Below are 26,000 nucleotides of genomic sequence, written 5' to 3'. Positions count from 1 at the left end.
TGACTCCGTGGGACTGACTTTACACTGCGGAAAGGGCTGCACGCACAGGCTTTTGCAGACCAGCGTCCCCTTCATGAGCCGCAAAAAGCACAGTCCTTTGACGCATGAGCTTGTGGGGGAGAAGGAGGGATGGGGGCAAGCGGAGCACCCCGCCACCCCCATTCCGACCCGGTCCACGAACACGTGGAGCAGGGAACCAAGCCGAGAACAGTCGCGCATGCGCTCCACAGCGGACTGCGGCGAACGTTCGCTCGGATCTGCATAACAGCCGCAGCTCGCCCCGCCCCTCCAGTTCTGAAAAGGAGGGGCCAAGGCCGGCCCGAGGAAGGTGAGCCACGCATGCGCACCAGGCGCCCTGAGGGTCGGCCCAACCCTCTCTGGGGCGGAGCTTAGGGTTTCCGCAGAGGCGCGACTGGCGGGCGGGTTGGCCTTGAGCCGGAAGCGGAAGCGGAAGCGTATCCATGGCGGCGCCCCTAGCAACGGCGGCAAGGAGGGCGGCTTGAGGCGGCGGCGGGGGTCCTGCCGGGCTGGCCGCGGGCCGGGTGGGCAGCATGGCGGAGAAGTTCGACTCGCTGGAAGAGCACCTGGAGAAGTTCGTGGAGAACATCCGGCAGCTGGGCATCATCGTCAGCGACTTCCAGCCCAGCAGCCAGGCGGGCCTCAACCAGAAGCTGTGAGCCCTGCCCCTGCCGCTGCCCCTGCCCCTGCCCCTGCCCCTGCCCCGCCGCTCCTCGGGAGGCCTCGCCCGCCGGGGCCCCGCCACGGGCCTGCCTGCCTGGCAGGGGGTGCGGGAGGGCCGGCGGCGACCCCGGCACTGGCTTTGGCCGTGCTGTTTGGCTGGATTCGTACGCGGCGCGGCACACGCGGCCGCCCCTTCTCTCGGTTTTACCCTCACAAGGACCCTGCGAGGTGGGTCGGGCTGGGCCGGTGACCGGCCTAACGCCGCCCAGGGCGCTCTGGGGCCAAGCGGGCTCGAGCCCGCCTCTCTCGGATCCCCAGTCCTCTGTACTGGCTCCCACTGGTGGGGGCTGGGACTTGCCTTTTGGCATCCCTGGGAGCGAAAGCCCTCCGAAATACCCTTTCTTGGACAGCCCTGCTCCGCTCCTATAAACTTCCTTTCTGGAATCGAGCCCGCTCACAGATGGCCTTCCTTTTCTTCTTCCGCCCTCGACTTTTCCTTGCCTGTTTGCCTTCTCCGGGGAGTCTTGCCTTGGCACGATGAGCCCAAAGTACGACACCCTCAGCGTCGTCCATACACCTTCTAGGGAAAGTTCTGGCTTGATTTCGGCTGGCCCGGGGCATTCTCAAAGCTCTGCTTCAGCACCATGTTTTTAATAGGCAGTAGCAGTTCAAGGGATTCTCCATTGAAGGGACAGACCTGGCAAACGGCACCAAACTCACTCTCTGTATTGGAGGGTTTAAAAAACAATGTATGGAGAAAGGCCATAATTCTTGTTTCTGTTAAAATTTGAAGGAGGGCTCACCCACCTTCCCCAACCAGGTACCCTCACCCAGCTAAATTCTCAGCGGCATTGAATTCTCAGGACTATACTACAGTAGAAAGCACAGCATCACATCCTCTATAAAACCCCAGTTAATTAAACCTTAAAATGTTGGGAAAATAAAAAGATTTTAGCCTGGCACTGTCAGTGCTAGGTGAACCTCTCTGCGAACCAGGTACCATGACAGGGCACCACCGCAGAGAAGGCCCTTCTCTGGGTAGCCACTCTCTTAACCTCTTTCAAAGACGGCTCCCAATGAAGGACCCAGATCTGAGGGGGTGGGCAAACACATAGGGAAGTACATGTGCCTTCAGATATCCAGGTTCTAAACCATTTAGGGCTCTATAGCTCATCACCTGGCTATTTTGCTTGGATATTATTTTGTATGGTTCTCTGGTTACTATTTTCCTGTTGATGAACTTCTGATGCCGTGCTATTTGAAATAGTAGCAATTTATTTAGTGCCTAATAGTTGAACCTTTCTGGGCAGTTTCCAACAATTGCTAATCAGGGCTATAAAACAGTAAAAGCAGCCATAATAATTTCCCATAATGTATAATTTTAAAATGGTTAAAAAGTCTTACCATAGCTTGACAGGGGGTTGCCTAGGGCTGGTTTTGAATTAGTCTGTTCTGTCTTAAGTATTCTTTCAGCTGCTAAATTAATGCAGAGCAGACGGGTTCAAAATGCCAGACACAGGTATGTCCATCAAGCCGTTAGATTTACCGTGACTATTTTCATATGCCTCAGCACTGGGGGCTGTCTTAGCCTGGTGCTGAAAGGATGCAAGTGTTGGTGCCAGGCAGGCCTTGGTGAGGCCACAGCAAAGTTGTGGGGAGGGGGCTACTACTGTGAAGGCCTTCGTCCTTGTTGGCACAACTCTTCCTCTCTCAGAATTGGCACTTGAAGGTTATCTAATACTTGCAGTGCATAAGTAGATTGTGGTTGAAAGAGAAGCTCTACCTCATGCAGCTTGTCAGGAAGTACAGCCTTCATTGTGCTAATGAGAAAAAAAAATGTTTCCGCCTAGGAATTTTATGGTTACTGGCTTGCAAGATATTGACAAATGTCGACAGCAACTTCATGATATCAGTGTTCCTTTGGAGGTTTTTGAGTAAGTATTTGATATCTCATTGTTTCAGCTGTACGTGCCTGCTGATATTGTTCTTAGAAGAGCCACCTTGCCTCTGTTTATACTGAGAACTAATGTGTACTAGAAAGTCAGTTGCTAAACTCTGGGGAGCCCTTGATGTTAAAATGGTCCACTTTAGGAACTGTGGGAGTGTTTGTAATACCTCTGGAGGTTTGAGGAGGCTGCTAATAAAGATGGTTTAATGTTACACTTTTCCCTAGTTACTTTTACCCTAGCTGCAGCTCTAGCAGCTGCTTAATTTGGTTGTATCTTCTCTGAAATGTTTCCAGCATTTGTGTGAAGACAGAACTTGTTTCTGGATGCCAAGAGCTGACTGATCTCGTGGTGGTTATAGCAGCTTGTTTGTACACTTAAATGTCAGTCAACATGTTCTTGACTGCAGTTTGATACATGCTCTCGTGTGTGTTTCAGAAAGGGTCATAGATGCATTATGCGTGTGATTTCCTTTTTAGAGTGTGTGAGCATTGCTGTCACATCTAACTTAAATTTATTTCCTCAGATACATAGACCAAGGTCGCAATCCTCAGCTGTATACGAAGGAATGTTTGGAAAGGGCTCTAGCTAAAAATGAACAGGTGAAAGGCAAAATTGACACAATGAAGGTAAGATGAAAATAGATGTTTACAGATATATCCACAAATATATCTCTACCTGTATTCCTTAATAATGGTGGTCGTATTAAAGCAGCCAGAAGGGCAGTGGAGCTCTTCGACTTTTTATGTGGAAGGCCTTCATTATTTATAGCTGAAGTATCGAATTGTGTAACAAGCACTCAACACTCAGAGCTCCAGTGCTCTGTCCGTCGCAGCTAGCTCATACGATTGCGTTCAGTGTTAGTTCAACTTAGCTGTGCATTTCAGTGGATCTGCCCCAACTGAAGACCCATTCCTTTCACTGGATCTACCCGAAGTAGGACTAACAGTGGGCGCATTTCATCCCGTCATAGTTCTGCAGGTAGCTGCCCGGGATACCTCCTTACTTGCACTGCAGGCCTGTTGCTAAGTACAGTGGTCCCTTGGCTCACGAACGCCTCAGTTCGTGACCAAATCGGCTCACGAACAGAACTTTCATTAAAAAATTGCCACAGGTCGTGAACTCCGCATCGGGTGGTGATCTCAAGTGCGCCCACCTTCCCAAATTTTTGTGAGTAAAAAAAATAGTTGCAACATGGATTAACCTCGTTTACATTGACCCTTATGGGGAAATTTGGCTTGGCTCACGACCAGCTTGGGTCACGACCAGAGTCCTGGGACGGATCAAGTTCGTGAGCCGAGGTTCCGCTGTAGCTGGCTAAATAACTGGATGTGACATATCTGTTATTGGGTCAGAACTTAACTCCGGAATGTAGCCATGGCGTTGGTATTGCAAGCTACAGGTATGAAGGCTTGTGGTCAAATGTACAGGTATATGTAGCAAGACGGGTGTTGCCTCATCTCTGACTATTGGCACTAATCAAACTGTTCATGAAATGAGAGTTTGTGCATGCAGACATAATTCAGAGTGTGGTGGAAGCTATTCAGGCTGAGTAGGTGGTTTCTCCATCCTCGGGTAATGCCTGTGCAGTTGCCTGTACATATTTGCAGGCTTTGTTCCCATGGCGTTCTTCTGGATCGGCTCTCCGTGGGTGGCCCTGCCTTTCCGCTGCTCACTTTCAGCCCAGCATGTTGACTCCAGAAAGTATGCTGGAGAGCTGTGTGGCCCAATGGCCTTAATGGGGTCCCACGGGGTTCTGTCTCATCCCCCATCATTCTGGAGCATCAGAAATTGCAAGCGAAGTTATCTGGGGATTTCGAGTGAGGCCTTGCCAGTATTCTGATGGCCTCTACTTCAGACGAGGAAGTGGACGTACTAAATCTTGGCAAGAGGCTAGCTGAGGGCCTACAAGCTGAAGCTGAGAGTTGACGCTTGGCGTGGACAAGGCTGAAGTGGTTGGCCATTTGTTTAGTTGAGATGATGTGCTCAGCATGTTGCAACAGGGTCTCACGATTTGGGGGTACTCCTGGATCCAGGTTCAGCCCTGGAGGCCCAAGTGACTGGGCCCCCTGCCACCTGATGCCAGTGCAGCAGCTGCAACCCCTGCTGGGCAGGGATATCTTGGCCACAGCTGTCTGCGCTCTGGCAGCCTCCGGCTTAGACTCCCGTAAAAGTGTTAGGGGCAATTCAGCTTTTATTTTGGAAATCACACTGAATGTGTTTTACACTGATGGGGAGGATATAAATCGTAGTAATGAAACATCTGAGGCCGCAAATGAGACTCGTTACTCACTATAGATCTGATGCACGATGGAGGAACCCTGTGGCCAGTTTTGTGGGGCCTGTCCTCCTTTTGACTGGCCTTCTCAAAAGGCGACGTGCTGCACTACCCTGACAGACTCCTTTTGAGGCAAGAAGAGTTCTCAAAGCAGCTGGGTAGAAGCAGGAGGTGGCTGAGTGCCTTTTTCAGTAGAAGAACGGAGGACTAATTATAATGATTCTGTCTGGTTCTGTTGCTTTCAGTTCTAACAGAAAGCCCAGTTTGCTTACATGAATTTGTTTCTTATTCTAGAAATTCAAAAGCTTATTGATTCAAGAGCTGACCAAAGTGTTCCCAGAAGACATGGCAAAGTACAAAGCTATTCGAGGTGAAGACCCTTCTCCTTAATTATGCCTTCAGTTATCTGGCATTCATGGCTAGACCCTGCCAGTCAGCAGTTGAGATAATATTTGATGTAACCAGAAGAATGAAGATGTTCTGCTCAACAGAAGCATTTATTCAATATTGTGTTTCTTGTCAGGATGGAATTGTATTTTTCTGTGCTGCTTCAGAAACCTTTAAGGTTTCCTAAAGATTTCAAATAAGAAGCCAAAAATTTTCTCTTTAGTGCGACTTCAGGTCCGTATCTGAGTTGAAAGCCATCAGTTTTGCTTTTTGTAAGATACTGTTTGAATGATTCAACTTAGCTGCCTTATATAAAGATAGGTGGGGTCAGGATCATGACCTCATCTATTGAAGCACTTCAATTTACAAAATGAAATAGAATAAACATGCTATCTCTTCCTGGACAATTTAAAGGTCTGGGCATGGTTTTTGGATTATACTTTAGCCTGCTGAAACAGTACAAAATTGATTTTGTGGCTCTAATAATAATATTTGTAATGTTGTACATAGGATATTTAAGATACATTTGTGAGTAATCTTTTGAACATTCTTGGTTTTGTATGGTTAATGAAAAAAGTCAGTCAATGAACTGTATGACATTCTCATTATGGCAACATGTACAGTAAAGACTTTGAAATAAGTTTTTTTTCTTTCGCAGCGGTCTCTTGGGGTTTTGTGCCGTACATGTTCCAACACAGCTCACAATCATGAGGACTGACTACCTTAATTTTATGCAACAAAGGAAACAACAAACAACATACATATCACAAAAAATATAGTTACAATAAGGTTGTTTCATGCATGTTCATCTTTCGACAATTGTAGCAGTCATTGTTGACTTCAGTAGAAACAAGCCATTTTAGGTAACCAGTGGAGACCCCCTGCATATTTCCTCAAGTCCAATATTTTTTCATTTGGGTGGTTTTATTAAGTTGTACAGTATAACATTAGTCCTGGCCTCTGGATTTGTTATTTATCTTGCCATCTTCTCTTCCTTCTAGGCACACTTTTTCCTTTGTTCTTTTTCCCTTGTTTCAGCCCCTAGTCTTGCTGTTTTTCCTTTCCTTCCCACTCGTGCACACACACAGAGCATACCTTTTAGGATGGTAGCTTGGATGGCAGAGGAGGAGGGAAAAACATTTTTTCCTTTTGGGGGAGCTGTGGGCATTTGTGCTTCCTTTGGGGCTAGGGAAAGATGTATATCTGGATACAAACCAATACAGTCCTACTCAGAAGAAATTGATTTTCATGCAAAATGCTCATAAGTGTAACCTGAAGTGGGTATTGATTGTGCTTCTATGTGACCAGTTATATGGACTTCTTTGGAGTTGACCCGTTCAGTGCTTGACCAGCTAGGCTGAAGTGGCTCTGTGGAAGCCATTTTGTGGTGGTGCCGGCAACAGTTTCTTAAATTTCCAAATGTGCTATTGGTTCAAAAAAGGTTGTGGAGCCCTGCTCTATCCTTCCCTTCCCGACATTCTCCTTTCTCCCTTCTACTACCCCATATTTCTGAGTCTTTCTAGCCCCCTCCAGCCATAATTTCTACTACCCAGTCTATACTTAGAATCTCCCACCGCAACAGAATCATGCACTATATTGTGAATTTCATTTTTGGAAATAAGGATGAATAATAGTAGATGTTCAGTCCAGCTCACCTGTGGGTTCCTCTTATGGGTAAATAACTGTTAATAAATATAAATTAGGCTTTCAGTTGATACGATCCATTAGCTACAATAATGGAAGAAATAAAGCCAATCAAATCTGTGTTGAAGATTATGATTGACCTACAACTTCAAGCATGGCCAATTCTTTATTTGCTGCCTAGCAGCATCCCTAGGCAGCTCACAATATTAAAAGACTGGGGAGGCATATATAGGTGTAGACGATCCTTTAATTAGCACTCCCTCCTTTTCTTGCTCTGTGTGATAGTGTTGGAGCTGCCTGAATTATCCACATCATTCTGCCTCATCTCCTAACAGAGATTTTACTCGGCATAGCTGTACAATATTGTGCAAGCCCCCACTTTCTCCGGAGTTGTTGGCCTCCGGTTTTTCTTCTCTCTACCCCTCAGCCCCCGACATACCAGTATCTCAATAACATCATTTAATGTGTGAAAATGTTCAGTAAGCATCGCCCACCGACGTCTGCGTTCTGCCCTTCCAGGCCACAGGTGCCGTTCACCCACTCCTCTTGTGCTAATTGGCACACTTCTGCTTCCTTCCAAGAGAATCAGAGGGATTCCAGCCAAATCTAGAAAGCCCTTCAATGGATTTTTAATGTTCTTGTTACAGCACAATGTCTGAAGAAAGGTCCCAGAGTGAAAGTAAGCTTTGGAGGTCTTCAGTGGCAACTTTTGACAAACTGATCATTGGCACAACTCGGGGCCATATACTTTGTGTTGTGTGCATGTGCGTGCTTGCGTGAAAGATTGAGAGAGGAACGGAGGGAGGGAGGGAGGCCTGGAGCTCTCTTGCCTGCAGGAAGAAGCAAAGATGCACGTTAATTCTGCAAATTAAACTATGGTATATTCAAGAAACATTTAGACTTCGGATAGGTTGGGAAAGATACTTTTCCTTTAGTAATTTAACGTGTGAGTTGCAATATTGCTCCAATTATCCAGTTGACTTCCTCGGCTTGTCACAGTATTGCATTAAGTGTCATATGTTACTGGTGTTAATGATGATCTTTGATGGGCCTCTGGGAGGACTTCTCTCACCACCAGATCTGCTCTGGGGGGGGGGGGCCCCCCCCCCCCCCCGTAACCCTCAAAGGAATAGTTTTTGGAAGTTGCCTAGGAGAGCCATTCCATGCACACAATTATCACTAGATGCGCCCTGATGGTTACTCAGGTTGCATCATCTGGACCAGGGCTAGGTTCAAAATGATCAGCTAAATTATCTTAACTAGCATCCAAAGCAATGAAGTTGGTTGTCTTGTATTACAACAAAAAATGCTGCTATCACTAATCATGATGATGCCCGAAGAAAGCTCCCCGTTGCGACCCTTCCGCAGGCAGCTTTGCAGAGCTGCTGGCCTTTGAAGGGCGCCGCTGTTACGAAAAGCAGAATGTTCAGCATGCAGATCAACCTCCCTACCGCCACTGCCCATAAATAAAAACTCTGATGACTGGTTCATTCCTTCTAAATCGGGAAGGAGCCGCACTCTCAAGCCCAGCTATACCCCACCCATTCTAGCCGTTTTCATCTCCATCGGTAACAGGGCTCAATGGCTCATTCAAGACACACAGAAATACTTCTTGTTACAGCAGAGAGGTGTGCTGCTCTCCCCTGCCCACAGCCACATGGAGGACCGAGCTCTGCTTAGGCAGAAGAAGGAAGCCCCAGCGAAAAGTCGGCTCTGTCACTGCCCCGCTTGCTGCTTTGACACTGGGAGCCCTCGCTCTGCTGCAGGCGGCCTGCCCAACTCGCCCATCTCCTTTTTGCTGTAGTCTAAATCTACAGATTTATCTTTGTAGCCGAAAACGATATGAGACAGGCCGAAGTGATAAGCCACCTTGGCAAATCATTGTGACGGGAAAGCCCCTGCTTGATAAATGGGAAGGCCAGTGGGACCACTGAGGGGCAAACTCAGTTGATGGTGATGTGATGCAGGTTTGAGCTACATGCCCAAAATTTCCTTGTAAGTTTTCTCTTCTGGGAACCAGACTCCGTGGTAGCGGTAAGAATTTGTGGATTCCCCCATGCCTTGTGTCAATTCTCAGCAGTTGGGACTTCAAAGTGATGTCCACCGTTCTCTTATCTCATAAGCCTTTGTTTAACTTCCCCATGACAAATATTAACCCAAGCTTTGTACCCGCAGGCAGCGTATCTTTGAATGAATCCCAGCTTTGAGCTATTGTCTCCAGCTGGCTGATTACAGGAGTCCTGAGAACCCTTCTTCCATGCTTAGGAAGGGGTACGACTGATAGATCTCTTGTCTCTTAAACAAATCCACCGATGTTCTAGCACAAATCTGCCAGGTCAAAGAGCCTTTCTCCTGTCTTTGCCATGCATAACTGTCTAAAGGGTTTCTCAGCCTGCTGCACCAGAATCTAGAGGGGTGTTGGAAAAAGGGAAGCACACCCTCCTGCTCCACTTTGGGAAGTGGTTCTCTCCGTGGAAGTACCCAGGGGCTACAGCTTCACATGCATAGAGGTCCCAGGGTGGAGGGCACTGTATTATCCCGCTGTCCATCCTACTCTGCAGTGAACATAATGAAGAAGGCCTCCAATCTCACTTTGGAAATCAGATGACCTTCGCCCAGAGAGATTGGGTGGGTGATCTCTCAAGCGGCACGAGAGCCCATCCAACACGCTTTTTGGGTTGCCTTGCTGGGATGAGGCTGTGAGGTACCATATTTCAGTTCCTTTCTGGAGATTCCTGTAGGTGGTCCATGCCTGGTGATGCAGCTCTTGGAGGGTTGCAAAGATCCAGCTTGGATCTCTTGCTTTTTAAGGTTTACATAAAACCACTGGGTTTCACATGGACAGATCTGTATGAAAACGCTTGTTTAGGGACGTGGACGTGGGCTGTGGTATCTTCAACATTTTGGTGTAACAGAAATCCTCTCGCAGAAGTCCCGTCAGATCTTAGAAAGTTGTTCTGACTGGTTGGAACACGACTCGACTCAGGGAGAGATTCTGGTAGCAAGAGCAAATGCAAGATCCACTCATTAGGTATTTCTATAATAGAGAGGAAACGGGTGTATAATATGTCAGCATTTATGTTTCCCCAAACTGACAAATAAAGACAATTGTTCTAGAAAATGATCTATGTAGGATCTAGATTAAGTTTCCTGTAAAACAGGTAAACTTTGTTAATCACACTCTTGCTCAAACTTTCTTGATCCAATCTGAAAGGGGTGAATCATACAATCACAGAATAGTAGAGCCAGAAGGGGGCAGAAGGTCATGGGATCCAACCCTCTGTTATTGCAGGACACTAAGTTACACCATCCCATTCCGATGACTGTCCAGACACTTCCTGAATGCCTCCAACGAGGAAGAGCTCACAACCTCTCCAAGTATTCAGTTCCATGGTCGTACTGCTCTGACAGTGAAGAAATTCTTCCTAGTGCCTATGTAAATCTGGCTCCTTTTAACATAAAGGAACCAGATTTATTCTATCTGTTCTGTGTCCTGCACTCTGGGATGGATGAGAAGCGAACGTGTCCTCTTCTCCCAGGTATTTGTCCAGTGCTATCACATCCCCGCTCAGTCTTCTCTTCTTGAGGCTGAACATGCCTAATTCTCTCCATCTTTGCTCACAAGGCTTTGCCTCCAGTCCCCGAAGCTGAGGTGAGTGTGGTTTTTCTTACAAGGTCTGGCTACCCTTCTGCAGCTCAGACACATTCAGCTTGTCTGACTCTTCTCTCTGACATATTCCATTGTGAGCTTGACTGGATACCATTTTCCTGCCTTGCTTCTGTCAATATTGTTATATCTCTTCACAGCTTTGTAAAGACTCGAGGAGAGAAGCAAGTAGCAGACAGTTCAGCCTTCTGTATCTTATGTGTCAGTGTTTGTCTTTGAACTGAACTTGAGTCTTGTAATCCCATCTGTCTCTTTATTTCCTGAGTGCTTTTTGTTTCGTTTCTTTTTTCTTTTTGGTGGTGTCTTTCAGCTCCTGAACAAAACCACTGTTGCAGACACATCCATCTTTGGTTCTTTCCATTCTACATCTGTTTTTTAAAGTTATGGTCCTAGATAATAATAACATGATCGAATACAAGAATGAATGAACTATTTCCCCCATTCTCCCCCAAAAATTCACCCAGAGTGGCTTACAAAGAAATATGATGGTCGGCAGGTCAATGGTGGCATTTTATATGGTAAAAGAATTCATTCCCACTCATCTGGGTGGCTCTTTCTTCTTCTGCCTTCATCCCAATGGACTCACATTTCTCCATTCCATTGATGACTAGGCTTTTGAAGAGTCTGCAGCAGGGGGCCTTCCCCACCCTCTTCCAGTGTTTTGTGTAAGAAAACACCTGGAAGGGGAGTCCACCTCTTCCTATTTCTCCAAGAGCTCTCTGTGGGAGGCCAGTGGTCCAATTTTTGTGGATACAGCCATTATAGCCAATCAGGGACTGTGGGAGATTGCAAACCTTCCAGGATCCCTGGTTGCCTTTACTGCTCCCCATAATCAAGCAAAGTTCTGATGGGGTTGTCACTGGCTGCAGGAAGGATTGGCTGGCAGCCTGGAATTTCGGGAGGTTTGCAAATTGCCCTAGGGTCACGAAATGCCCTCTTTTACAGAGAATAGCCCTTTGGAAGAGCTGATGGTGGACCGTCCTGTTTTATGGTGTCCTCTATCTGGAAGGCTTTCCAGTCCAAAGTCTGGTTTACAGCAAAAGAACTGGCAGGAGAAAGGGCACTCGGGCATGGGACTGAGTGAGAAACAAAGTTCACAACCTTCCACCCTGCAGTGACCTGTACTCTGTTTCGATTTAAATTGTAATTATCATGAAACGTGCATGCACATATATAATTAACACATGTCATTTTTATGCAAATAGCTGTCCCTTTGGCAACACATTTCCTCTTTTCATAATGGGCCATTCCTGTGTGTGTGTGTGAGAGAGAGAGAGACAGAGAGAGAGAGAGAGAGTGCACATGTAGCTAGACACGATTAATTAAAACAGTTCTCAGGTCATAAGATGCATAAGCTACCCGGCAATTTTTCTTCATCGCTGGACTGATCCTCACTTGCCATGGTGGACAAGCAACCAGGATGAACTGGGACGAGGAAGGCATAAGAATGGTTCAAACATTTCCTTTCTCTGGGGAGTTTCACCCCACTGATGGTTCAGCCATCCAGGGACTGTGGTCATCCTAGACAGTAAGTCTTTTGGCTGGTGAGAGATGATCCATTTGGATAACGATCCATTTGGAAGCTCTGACGAGGGTCAGCTGGATTCTCCAAGCTCGGCTGTAAACTCAGTCCCCTTGTCTGTTAGATATGTCTGCATGTCATGAGCAGAGGAGGCTGGGGCCCAGGGTCAGACTAGATGCCCTGGGAGACCCCTTCTGGCTCACTCTGCTTCTATATCTGGACTTGCACTCAGTGCATATGGCCTCCATTTCTCTGACATTTGAAGAGATACCTGTGTTATCCAAAGTGGCAGGCACTTATTGAATGCTGACATGTCTCAATTTTAAAAAGCCCTGCAAATTCTTTGAGGACATTAGAAAAACATTTAGTGCCCAACTACCTATTTTAATATCTTATCTAAAGATAAGGCACACTGTCTAAATTGTTCTAATGATTTGTTATTGTTTTCACTGGTCTTATGCAAGGAACTCTGTGTGTGTGTGTGTGTGTGTGTGTGTGTGTGTGTGTATACATGTATAAGCAATATATGCACCCACCTCTACTAAAGACTTGCTTTTTTTTGAAAGAGCAAGAAAATCACCGAAGAGCTCCTATCTAACTCTTCCTAGCTTGCTGTCCATGTTCCCTTGTTTCTGATCACCGAAAACAATTCCTTTGCCCTTCTCTTAGCCATCTCTGTCTGCGTGTTTCTTTTTGGCTGCCTTGCTCTTTCTCTCTCCGCCTTCTAAGGTGCTGAAAATCTCTTCTTTGTTTCCACGGCATAGTTCCTCTAACCCAGCTGGCCTCTCCATTTTTCGTGCCATACTCTGATGACTGGGTGGAAGGCGTGGGAAGGAAGGGAGAGCACCTGACTAAGATGTTTTGGAACTTCCAAATTTGAACCGTGAGGTCTGCAGTCTTCCTGAAAAAGTACAGGCTGTACCTAGCCAGCATTCCTGGGCTGGTGCCCACGTGTCCTCACTCAGCAGAAAACCTCGTTTAGGCAAGCCAAGGTGACATAAGCCACGCCAGCATCTTTCTTTGCTGCCATCTCTGCACAGAAATATCGCTTTAGGCAATTAGGGTACGGTCCTGGGTGGATTTACTGGAGAAATTCCCCTGGAATCCGCGAGATTGTTCCAAATAAATGTGACTAGGACTGAACGGCATGGGACGTGCTCACTGCGTATTTAGCAGAGCAGAAAGATTAGGGCAACATTAAGAACTGCAGAGGGACAGGCAGGCAGGTTTGTCTCATGGGGCACAAGGTACCAGGAAGGCCTTCAAAGTCAGTTGCTCAGTAGGCAGGTTCTTGTGCAGGAGAAAATTGGGGTGCAGTTTGGATCGTCCCCCATGGGCACCAAAACACCTTGAGCTGGTGTTAATGACTCAGGTGGGTGAATTGCATGACAAAAATCGAAGCATTGCAGATTTTGTAAAACTTCCCCTTCTTTTTCTTTTGTTCTATAGGTTTGTTCAAAATTAATTTTAGGATGGCTGTTTTCATTCATTCATTCATTCATTTAATTTTTTCTCGAGTGTCCCTTACTGTGGTCTCGGGGTGGTTTAACAATAAGACAATATAAAACAAGACAAAACACAGTGTCCTAATAAAATTTCCACCCAACAATTAAACCCCAATTCAAACAATCAAATTTTAAAACATTGGGAGAATAAAACGGCTTTAGCCTGGTAAGAATAAAGTGATGGCGCCAGGCGAACCTCTCTGGGGAGCAAATTCTACAATCGGGGTGTCACCACAGAGAAGGCCCTTCTCCGGGTAGTCACCCTCCTGATCTCCTTCAGGGTAGAAGCATTGTGCAAGATTAAGAGCTAGGCAATAAATCAGTGCACGATAAAATTCTCTAAAGCTGGATAAAGAGAGATTGCACAATAAAACATGTAGATGACAAGACATGTTTGGCAAAAATAGATGTCCTTCCAAAGCATTCCTGAAGGCATGCAAAAAAGGTAAAGATAAAGGTTTCCCCTTGACATTAAGTCCAGTCATGCCTGACTCCAGGGGGCGGTGCTCATCTCTGTTTTCTGGCCGAGGGAGCCAGTGCTTGTCCGCAGACGGTCTCCGTGGTCGTGTGGCCGCATGACTAAACACCGAAGTGCACGGAGCGCTGCTACCTGCCCACCGAAGTGGCACCTTTTTATCTACTTGCATTTGCATGCCTTCAAACTGCAAGGTTGGCAGGAGCTGGGATGGAGCAACAGGAGCTCACCCCATTGTGCAGTTTCGAACCGGTGACCTTTCGATCTACCAGCTCAGCAGGACAGCGGTTTAAACCACTGCGCCACCTGCATGCAAAGGAAGGTCTTAAAGAGCTCTCCATGGAAGTTGATTCTGGAGGTGTGGGGCCACCACTAAAGAGGCCTTCTCCTTTGTACTCAGCAACTGTCTCAACAAGAAGGACCTTGTTGAGGACTTTGAAGTACAAGCTAGGAGAAGATGGCTCTTCAAAAGACGTACGCCCAAACCATTTCAGGCTTTAAGGGCGGAAGTATGCCCTGGCCGGGGGATTGGACTGCATTTCCGTGAAAGTTGAGACTGGAAAATGGCCCACAGTTCCCAGGATGTCCCAGCCAGGAGCACAGGGCTGGACCTTTCATTGATTAAGGCTGCAAACCTGTACCAACTTACCTGGTCCAGCACCACTGAACTGGACAGTGTCTACTTCTCAGCAGCATTGGTAGGATCATGCTGCATCTGCAGCAGACCCAATGGATAAGCCACATGTTCCGAGGGTTGGGCATTGCAAAGTGTCTCCCACTTCTGGTGTGTGAGAAGCCCAGGGGGAAACACAAGATGTGCTTAGTTTCCTTTGCATGTGAAATAGCTGGACACCGATGATGCTTGCACTTTACATACAAATATACGAGCAGAGAAAAGAGGAGACAAAGGTATCTATCCTCTTAGAGGAATAAAACTACTCGCTTCAGGTCCCCTCAAGCACCTGTGCCGCAAGGATGCCTCAAGTCAAGCTCGCTCCCAGCTTTCTCTGCCTCTTTGCCTTCCCATCCAAACCGCTCACTGTGACCTGAGCCCTTTTTGTCTCCCAGCCTTGTCATCGACAGCCGAAAGTGGGCCTATGAGGAAGTGCTTTTCATGGATATGGATTCATCATCATCACCATCATCATCCATTTGAAATTTATTATGGCATAAGCTTTCACCGACTGTAGCATAATAAATCCGTTAGCCTTAAAACTGCCACGGCCTTTTTATTGCATTTGCTGCGACGGATTAACACGGCCATCTTTCTGCAAAGAAAGAAAGGCAGTTGAGGGTGTGAGAAATGCTCGGCTTCCAAGGAATCACAGATCCAGCAGTGAGTGGCACTGGGAGCGGGGTGAGCCGTTTGCCGAGGGGGAATAGTCCTTGCCCTCCCCACCTTCTTCTTCACCCCCTACTTTGAACCTGGACTGAATCATACCCCAAATATGGCGGTTCTTCGGAGTATTACAAGAAACAGGTTCATTCTCCCTTCCTCTGTCTCACCAATCAGTTCCTCCAGGAAGGTAAACAAGGGCCAATATCTTCCAGGGAACTGCTTGAGAAGAGATGAGAGCTGAAGAGAAGGTTTGCAGATCTTCTGTATTTACCTTGCACGATTTTTTCTGAGACACAGGCAGAGAAAAACTGCTAGGTAGGCAGATTCTATATTCATGAAAACCTTCAATGTCGAATGAAGTGTGACTGATATTTCAGGCTGAAAGCTGTCTAGTTTAGAGAACTATTGTCATCGTCGTTAATTTCATTTCTGAACTGCCCAGTAGCAGTGCTGGGGACTCCCGGAGCCGATCTGGGAGGAAATGTTGGGTGCAAGTGTTGGGTGATCTTGGACCTTGTGCCTTCCCAACACATTTGAACTGCAACCCCCAGAATTCCCAGTCAAGGGTCCTGCTGGATGGGAATTCCGGGAGTTGTAGTCCAAATGCCTCTGAAGGCCACCAAGTTGGGGAAGGCTTGAGACAGGTTGAATGCAGTGGAGGGGTTGGGAGGGAGGTTCAAGGGGGTGGGGGCAGGATAGGATAGGGAGGAGGGGGGTTGTGATGGGGGAAGGGAAGGGAAGGCTTCAGCTCTTCTTTTTGGCAGGAGGGAGGTCGGGGGGGAGGGTCAAAGGACATCCAAATAACAGCATAGCTTTGCTTGACTAAATCCTGGTTGAAGAAAAGGGCTTCAATTCATCAGTGAGAGAAGTGCAGATGGGAACATCGGTGGGGGGGTTACAACTCTCCCACCTCCCCACACAGACACCCCACCACCACCTCCCTTTTGTCCGTTAAAGTCGGCTCTTGAGACTTCAGACTTGACTCTGAAGGGAACTGGGTCTCTTCAGCCTGGAGAAGGGGAGACTCCGAGGGGATCTGTTGGCGACATACAGGTATGTGAGGGGGTGTCACACGGAGGTGGGCAGAGACCTGTTCTCCCCTGCAGAGGAAGGCAGGATGCACTCCAACAGAGCCAAGCTCAGGGAACCAGGTTCAATTTGGATGCCAGGAAGCACTTCCTGACCATTAGGACCCTGAGGGTGTGGGATGGGCTTCCACGAGAGGTGATTGAGGCCCCATCGGGGAGGGTGTTCAAGGATAGGCTGGACGTCCACATGGTGGGCATGTCGTGAGCGGAGCCGGCTGGTGCCAGAGGTCAGACTAGATGGCCCAGGAGGCCCCTTCTGACTCGCTCTGTTTCTGTATCTATGACTCGATCAGTTTTTGCAATGACTTGAGACTTGACTCGAGAGTTGGAGGAAAATACTGGAAGACGTCACTGTCAATGCGCTCTGGGCAATTTGCAACAATGACCGTATCTTGCTCATCAGCCTGCACTGGATTCCAGGAAACAAGAGATACTTGGCCAAACAAAGACGCATCAGGTTCTCACTCGGGTGCTTCCCTGAAACTGTCATCTCAGGAGAAGCAAAAGGAAGAGCACACGGGTGGCTGAAGCCTGGTTTCTGCTCCTATCGAACTGCATGGCCACGGGCGGGTTCACACAACATGACAAGCAATGCTGGGTGGGTTACTGCGCAAGTTGGCCTGCCGTGTCATCCAAGCCCTGCTGTATTTCTGCACGGTGTGTTTGGTTTCTCGGAACCAGAGACAGGAACAACGGAGTATATCATGGAGCTCACAGTCACAGACTCTCAGGCCAACACACCTCAGCAGACGCGAAGATAAAATTGAGAGGAGGATGCCAATTAGCTAAGCCACCTTGAGTTTCTTGCAGAGAAAAAAAGGTGGGATCTAAGGAGAGACAGAAAGAACTGGGCATGTTCAGCCTGGAGAAGAGAATATTGAGGGGGGACATGATAACCCACTAGAAGTACCCCAAAGGCTGTCAGAAAGAGGAAGGTCAAGGTCTCTTCTTGCTGATGCCAGAGTGCAGGACACGGAATAATCAAGTTGCGACAACCCAGATTCAGGCTGGACAGCAGGAAACGCTTCCTCAATGCCAGAGCAATATGGCAGTGGGACCAGCTGCCTGGAGAGGTGGGGGGCTCTCCCACACTGGAGACATCCAAACTGGGCAGCCCTCTGAGTGGGATGGTGTGACTTGGTGTCCTGCACCAGCAGGGGGGTGGACCCGATGGCCTTCATGGCCCCTTCCAACTCTACAATTCCATGATACATAAATGAGACCACACGGTGGCTTTCATATGGCTCCATGTAGGGCATGGGCCCTCAAACTATGGCCCAGGGGCCGGATCCAGCCCGCCATACCTGTTTATCTGGCCTGCCATGCCCATTTGGGCACTCCACCCACCTCGCCCCATGTGCGGGAAGCAGCGGTTTGCTTGCTCGGAGAAAACCATCTCCAAGCGAGTAAGCCCCCTCGCGGCGTGTGCCCGCCCCACCTCCCCTCCCCTCCCCTCGCCATGCGCCCTGCCCCTGCCACAGTGCACACACACGCATGCGCCGCCCGCACCCCTGCCCCTCGCCAGCCCCCGTGCACGACCAGGCACCGCCTCTCTGGCCCATGCAGCACCGGCAGCTTTCAACTGGCCCCCTGGTCAGAACATTTGAGGACCCCCTGACATGGGGTTTACTCGTTGCAGAGTTCACTGAAAGCCACATGGTTTAGCTTGTTGTCCAAAGCCCATGACGTGCTAAACTACAACCAAGCCCAAAAGCGACACAGCCGCTTGTTCAGCGTGGGCGTAAGGAGCTGAGTAAGCTCACCCGTTCGGAGAAAAGCAGAAATCTTCCTTCGTGCTTAGCTAATTGCGCAAGCCTTCATCCTGCCCGGTCATATTTGTCTTCTAAATTAAAAACAAACAAACTCTGAGGAGCTTTCCTGGTAGCAAAGTGCTCAAAGACTTCAATCATGTTAGAATGGAATCCTACCATACTTACTTGCAAGTAAATTCCATTGAACAAACTGGGATTTACTGCTGAGTAAACACCCTTACATTCCAGCAGCAAGTCACTATCAGGGGGTATTCTTTTTAAAATGAGGCCATCAGAAGAGAATCCCTATTGTAGTTTTACTTTGCTACTGAATTTTACAGCAGTGTTTAAGCTTGCTGCTAAGGGAGTAATTTGAAAAACACCAAAGCCTGAAATTGTGTTTTCTGTTTCTGCTATGGAAGTGAATGTAAAATAATAAAGTAATGTAAAAATAATAAAGAGTTTGTTTTATGTTTGTCTATTATCTATTGTTTGCCTAATATCTAATATATTACTGTATAATTATAGTATTATTTTATCATTGTAAGCCGCCCTGAGCCATTACCAGAAAGGACAGGGTAAAAAATGTTTTAAATAAATAAATAAATAAATACAATAAATAAAATATTATTTGGAAACTGAAATTCATTCTGTCCAGTCAGTTGTCAAATATGATTAGCAGAATTCTTGCGGATGCAGCATTAGCATATGAGATTTAAAAATACAGAGTTTCAGGTTAAATAATTATAATTTACTCATTTTACCCATATCGTTACCTTGCAATGATAAGGGGTTTACCTTAATCAGTCTGCACATATCTTACAGTCTGTACTTATCTTATGCAATCTGGTTCAGAGTTGATTAGCTAGTTACTGGACAATTAAAACTAAATAAAACATGCCTCTGAACGAGACCAATCCAGAAATTCCAGAAATATTTGAGAAGCTAAATGCGTCATTGCTCTTTTCAAATATTTGCTTTTCACTTTTTTATAGCACTGCTTTTCCTCCCCGTGTGTTTCGCTTGGCATCTCTGAGATGGTTGTGACTGAGATCAGAAGAGAGCTTGGCTTTTTCTGGGGTCTTGCATTTGGAGGGCATAATTGAGATCAGCTGCCTCTTTCTGCGTTGACCAGTCTAGAGATGCCGCTCACTGCCTCTGCTCAGAGAAGGGCAGAGAATGATGCTTTCAGGACCCTGCAGCAAGCCCTGTGGAGCCCTGGCGGAGAAGCCGCGCTTAGCAGAATTAATGTGCCGCTGAGCCAGATACGTCCGATGCTGGGTTTGGCCGGCGGAGGGGTGGCCAGGGACCTGACCAAAGAGTATGAATGTTTCATCAAGCCCATGCGCTGTTTATCCAGTGGCTGGTTTTCCCGCAGGGGTGAAGCCGGAGACCATGCTCTGCAAGCAGCGTTTGAAGGACATTCGTTTTGCAGCCTGGGTTTAGACAGGGCGGCTCAGAGCTGAGCGTTTCTGGCTGATGTTGGCTGGCAACCAGGGCACGGCCGGAGGTGGAGAATTGCTTGTGTGTCCAGTTGTGTGCGGGAATCTCATGTCTCTGTGCGGGATGCATTCGCTGTCACTTCTGCTCTGCCCGTATAATGCATAAAAAGAGGACGGTGTGTGTCCGCTTGCTTGTCCGTGCCAAAGAAACCATGAAATCGAGACTCCTGAAATATGGCAACTGTCGGGACAGCCTCGACGGCAGCCGCAACAAGGATAACCAGGTTCGGTCAGGAAAGGCCCCGTTCGCCTTGAACCTCGGCAGTTTTATGGAAAGCTCACCCAGGAGCCCTGCAGTGCTTACGGCAGCATGCTCCCGGGCAGTGCATCTCCCCGCCGGCCACAAGCTTGTAGAACATATACAGAGTGTTTATAGATTCTGGGTCACATGGGCCCAGCAGCTGGGCAGTTGATGAAGAAAGAAGGGGAAGGCAGTCAGGGGAAGGCGAGAGGCCTGCAGAGGGGGCTCAGTACAATGGCGTTAGATTGCAGGACGTTAACATAAGGATCACTGAGGCACAGGACCATTGTGAGTCTTGGCATGCAAATGGGGGCGCTTGCAAGGCCGTTACCTGGCAGCCTGAGCAGGTCTAACTGGTCAGCAAAACAGCAGCCCTGGCAGCTTCTGGGGGAAGCCACCACGTCCCCTTCTTAAAGTGACAGCAAGTGCCAAACAGTGACCTGGCCTGGAAGTTTGGGGTGCTTCCTGAGAAAGGGGTGCAGGCATTTTACAACACAAAGACACACAAGCAACCCTTTTCTGCCAGGATTGAGCTGAATTTTCCCAACACGATGCATACGAAAGGGCTCTTTAGGAATGTGTACCTCAGAGTTATTCAGTTTTTTAGACTGCATTAGTAAGTTTTAATTCTTTAAAGGTGTCCATGTGGTGGATTCATGGAGAAGCAGAGCTGCTGGGGAGGTATTCCTTGGCAATGCATAATTTTGCAAGCCAAGTTGGAAGCTGAGGGAGCTTGGAAGGTTGGGAGACACATGGCCTGCCCCCCCCCCGCCCCCCACCTGCAACCCTTCCCTCAGAGGAATGAAGTAAAACGATTGCAGCCTCGGGGGGCGGGGGGGAGATTGCACTATGGGTGGGAGCAGGTTTCAAGCCCCAGCGAGCGATGCCTTCGCTCAGACAAGCACCCCATGTCCAGCTTCGAAATCCATGCACATTTGCTTAAAGGCGTTGCTATATCAGACTGAGGGCTATTTGCTAGTTTCAAAAACGAAACAGAGCGAGCCAATGAGTTCAGCACACATTTCCTGAGCTCCCTGCTCCAAAGGGAAAGAAACCCTTTAGTGATATACCTAAAGCATCTTGGGATGCAGGGACTGCGCAAGAATTCCATTCCAGGTTCAGGTTGCTCATTATGCTTGTCCAGGCATCTGTTAATGAAGCCAGCCATAATTTCCCTCTCTAAATATGGACACGCATTTGGAATGGGTGATGGTATGAAGTGACCTGTGGTTATGAGCAGCCACTGTCCTGACAAAGCAACTTGTGATGAGGTGTATAAATAATTGGGCCTTTCTAGGAGATTTACACAATCGGGCCTTTGCAAAGGACACACCAAAGCACCCAATGACTCCAAATGTCCTCCTATTGATTTAAGAGAGGGAAATACTCCTTTTCCTTACCAAATCATAGTATAAAATCCTCTGAACCCCATTCTGGAGACAAGCTGGGCAGCTGTATTTTAGCATTTACTGCTGTATTGTAGCAGTAGGTACAGCCAAAGGCAAAACGGACGGAATGGGAATGCCAGCCTATTTTACCTTAATGCTTTTACTGTCTTTTAGAATGGCAGGCAAAACTGCACAAAAGCCGGGAATCTGATCGGTAGCAGTGGGAAGGGGAGGTTTTCCATCCCTGCTTTCGATCCAGTGACACAACATGGATTCTAATGAATCGGAGGAATAATGGGAAAGATCCAGGATGAACCCAGCCTGCAGCGAGGTTTGTGAAGTCTGGCGCTCACTGGGGTTTCCGATGCTGGTACTGCTGAGCCAGTGAAAACCGGGCTTCTTGGCAGGCCTTGCGGCAAGCCAGGCGACTGTGCCGGCGAAGGGAAGAGTGCCTGACACGAGCTGTGGATTTGCACACCTGCACTCCCTCCCGCCCAGAGGCTTACGCACCTCCACCTGGAACGAGCTGCATCAGAGGCAAGTCTTATGGGCATTTGTCCTCCATGGCCATTTCTGGCTGCCTGGATTTAGTGCCGGGGACGGAGAGTGGAGGAGGCTGAGGCGGCACTGGGAAGAGGAGCGAGGGGCAGCCGCGGCCTTGCTCTTCCCCACGCCCATCCATCCCAGTTGCACCCCTGGGGAGGCAGTTCAATAGTTATTTCCACGCTGGCTGCAGTGGGGTGGGGGGGGTGGGGAGGAACAGAAAGAAACAGGAGGACCCATTTTAGAACGGTGGTCAAAGGGAACTGAGGTGCTCAACAAAATTAGAGCTTTTTTTTGTCTGTGTTTTATCGCTCCCTGCTTGCCTCTGCTCCCATTTTAATATGTTCCCCCATCAACTAATGGATTTTTTTCCTTCTTCATTTGATTATAGTGCAGAGTCACTGATGCAGAAGCAAATTAGATTTTTCTCTTGGCCTTAACGCTTGGCAATAATGAAATCCATGCCTTTCAACCTCACAGGTTGACATCACCTGCACATTGGCTTTCCAGAGTGCAAAGCTGGAGGCTCATTTGTCTTGCTCGAGCTGATTTTCCTCCCCGAGAAGGAGCCCCGATGAACCTTATTTTCCCTGTGTTTGCTACGTTGTGCTGCCTGAATTGTGAGATGCTTCACCGAGTAAATGCCTTTTGAGAAGCCCCATGCTGAAAAAGAAGCCTTACTTCTCTGTCTGGTGTGCCTGCTATTAATCTTGGAATCACAGAATAGCAGAGTTGGAAGGGGCCGAGAAGGGAATGGGGTCCAACCCCCTGCTCAGTGTGGGGCTCCCAGTTAAACCTTCCCACGCTGAGGGCTGCCCAGCTGCATCTGGAGTGCCCCAGTGTGGGAGAGCCCACCGCCTCCCTTGGTCATGGGACCCATCATCTTACTGCTCTGACAGCCTGGAAGCTCTTCCTAATGTCCAGCCAGAACCAGGCTTCCTGCACCTTGAGCCCGTTACTCCATGCCCTGCACTCTGGGATGGTCAAGAAGGGATCCTGCCCTTCCTCTTGGTGGTAGCCTTTCAAGTGCTCATAGTGTGCGATCGCATCTACAATATCCTAATATTGTATATCTTGAGGGATCACCTTTCATGGATGTGCTCAGCCTCTGAGACCTGGGGAGCCCTTGCAGGTGGGGTACCAGGTGCCTGTCCCAGGAACCAAACAGCCCTGTGGCTTAGTTGGGCCAATGCTCTTCAGTCTTTTCGGATCTGGAGCCCACCTTTAGCCCAAATAGGTATTGGGGGCCTACTTATTTTTAAAAAACCAAATATTTGTACCCTGTTAGTGCTATTGTGACTCACCTAAGTTCTGGCAGGGAACTTCCGGAGCTGGAAGGAGCCATCTTGGCTCCCCATGCTTGGTTGGACTGCAACTCCATTGGCCCGAACCACTTAGCTTTTCTACACAAGCCATTCATCGTGCCCTCATTGTTCCTTGCTCACAGTTGCGACCCTCCAGCTTGACTTCTGTTTTTAAGGAGCACTCCCTCCCTGATTTTTTAAAGAGTGGGGGTATTATTTTTGAAACTGGAAATGTGTTCTCCCATTTTGTGTAATTGCAGGACTTCACTACAACACATTGCCACCTAGAGGTGATGTGGTAGAAAAGCAAGAAGGAAAAGCTCCTTAAATGGAACTTGGGTCTTAATGCTGCCACAGAACCAAAGAACAGCCATTTTCAGACTCAAGCAGAAAAAGCTGCTATAACCAATGGTTACAGCCATGAGCTGAGCACCATCTGGAGGACAATGAGTGTAGTGATGTGTGAGGAATCCAGTTTCAGGGTGAGAATCCACTAGATTTCCTTGGCTCCAGACCCCAGCCTGTTTTCCCTCTGCCCTAAGAGCTGACCACAAGCCTCCCTAATTCCGGTCACACTTAGTTGTATATTGTGCCTGTCATTCCTAGCCACGGGGAGGGTTCTAGACATAAACCCTTCCCCCAGTTTAAGTCCTCATGCAGATGCTTAAATGCCAGAACAGGACTTTGATTCTTCACACATCCTATGCCATCGAGTTCCTATGGAACAGCTTTGGGAGATTTTCCTTCAGGATTTCTTTCTCTTGATGCTTTCAGCATCTGCAAGCTTTGGAGCTCTCTGGATGCCTCCTCCTGTGGTGTCGTTTGGGCTTCCAAAGCACAAGCCCTGGAAGGTTTGAGCCGGTATTAGAGTGAATGAGCTTGACCCACAGCAGCGCTGCTGCAGCCAGCCTCCCGTCCCTTCATCTTGCAGTGCGCTCCATTCCACCACCCAGCCGCCATATTCCATTCCCTCCTTTCCAACAGCCAGCCAGCAGTCTGGGCCCACGGAGCGAGCGCAGCACTTCCTGGGCTGTTCGGGGAAGGTACATGAAGCAGTTTCCTCCAGGCTTCTGATACCACTTCCTTGCCCATGGATGAAAAGGGGCACAGAGAATAAGATCATGCACAAGAAATCCTGTAATTCTGCCATCCCTTCTGCATGAGTCTTGGCTGCCCTGTGCAGGACAGGGGGCTGGCTGCTAAATGAGAAATGATCTACTTCCCATTCTTGTCCCACACCTTTTGCTCATCACTGAGATCTGGCCTGCCTGTGAACCAATCATGAGGTTTCACACTGAAATATGTTGCAAAGGCTGAAATACTTTTACCCTCTGGGGCAAATTCCTCCATTTCGACTGACGGATGTCCAAATAAGCATTTCTCCCCAATAACTGGATTGGTTTCAAGTGCATAATTTAGGAGAGTTGATATATTTTTGTTTGCATCTCTTGTCCCGTTTCATGTGAGACAGAAATTTTCCATTTCACATCAGGGCATCTTTTACTATCACGTTTCAGATTTCTTGGAGATGTGTGGTTAAGAGTGCTTCTCTTCCCCAGGAGACTTTAAGTGCACAATCTCCCTGCTTCATTCATTCAAAAATCTGGCAAGCAGGTGTGTGTCCAGGCATCGTCTTCTCCCATGTTCAGATCTCTGTAGCTTTCCCTCTCCTGGCTCTTTCCTATGCTTATTTTTCTTGCTGCAAAAAACATCTTACTGGGAGCACCCGAAGTCAAGTCACCAGGAAAAGTTTGCTTTGGGCTGTAATTCTACGCACGTCTCTGACAGTAAATCCGATTGAATTCAGGGGGCTTACTTCTGAATTAGACTTCTCTCGACACACATCCTCAGTGCAATTTAGGTTGTGTTCAAGTTGATGTAATGAGAAGTGAGCTCTAATTTCCTATAAACAAAGATGCATTTGCTGAAAGCAAAATTATGCAAACACACACACAATTAATGCCATTTAGATGCTTTTACTGCAGGTGTGGTAGCAATTATAGAAAAGTACTTCTACTTATGCCTAAAATGTCAGTGCTACAAATACCAGAGCACCTGCCTCCTTGTTTGAGGCATCTTAACATAATATGCATATGTTTGATTACATTACAGTGGAACTATGTAATCTAGCATGTCTTAGGCACAGTGTTTGATTGTTGTTTTATATATTAATTCTTTCATCATACATGGCTGTAATTGTCCAAAAGTCATTTCTGTGAAAGGCTTTTAACTCAAGAAATGAAATTTGGGGGTGGGGGATCATTTTGGCAGTGATATTCTCAGGGGTGAATTTTGGGCCTTCAAATGCACATGTGCCACATTTTAAACACCTGAGCCAAACATAGGCTCTCACACTAATGTGCTCAGAGTTTAGCACGGCCGAAGGGCACCATGATCTTGGCTGTTTTTCCAGCTATACCTTCTTGAGATGTAGTTAGCCGAGTTGCAAGGTAATTAGCATCAGGGGACTTTGGGGCTCAAACCCCAAGGTTCTCAGTGGAGCACCCAGCTCAAAAGATGTGTGTTCAAGCTCTAGGACATTCTCAGTCACAAAGGATGTGATGTGGCATCATCCGTTCCTGTGACTGGGAGGCAGTATGAAGTCTTTTGATTGGCCAGGCAAGATAGCTGCCATCTATGATATTTCTTTACTGCCCAACAGCATTGTTTACAGAGAGTAAAAACCTTAAAAAATGCAATATTGTACGTAAAATAAACACAGCCTGCATGTACAAACAG

The 26,000-nt window shown here is 47.7% G+C and overlaps 1 protein-coding gene across 1 annotated transcript; it reads left to right on the top strand.

The window, feature by feature from the left end:
• Window positions 1-432: 432 nt before the first annotated feature.
• MED10 (mediator complex subunit 10) lies at window positions 433-5,932 on the top strand. The gene is made up of 4 exons (XM_044442965.1): window positions 433-673; window positions 2,532-2,615; window positions 3,154-3,256; window positions 5,200-5,932. The coding sequence occupies exons 1-4, from the start codon at window positions 552-554 to the stop codon at window positions 5,293-5,295; spliced, it is 405 nt and encodes a 134-aa protein (XP_044298900.1). The 5' UTR covers window positions 433-551; the 3' UTR covers window positions 5,296-5,932.
• Window positions 5,933-26,000: the final 20,068 nt, after the last annotated feature.

The sequence above is a fragment of the Varanus komodoensis genome, unplaced genomic scaffold, assembly GCF_004798865.1.
Source record: "Varanus komodoensis strain SLA01 unplaced genomic scaffold, ASM479886v1 scaffold40, whole genome shotgun sequence".
Lineage (NCBI taxonomy): Eukaryota > Metazoa > Chordata > Lepidosauria > Squamata > Varanidae > Varanus > Varanus komodoensis.
The sequence above is the reverse complement of the archived record's forward strand: the minus strand, read 5'-3'. Positions and strand labels throughout refer to the sequence as shown.

Coding starts and splice junctions, on each gene's coding strand:
- MED10 (XM_044442965.1), top strand. CDS start 552: ATGGCGGAGAAGTTCGACTCGCTGGAAGAGCACCTGGAGAAGTTCGTG. Junction 674..2,531: donor GCGGGCCTCAACCAGAAGCT/GTGAGCCCTGCC, acceptor GTTTCCGCCTAG/GAATTTTATGGTTACTGGCT. Junction 3,257..5,199: donor GCAAAATTGACACAATGAAG/GTAAGATGAAAA, acceptor TTCTTATTCTAG/AAATTCAAAAGCTTATTGAT.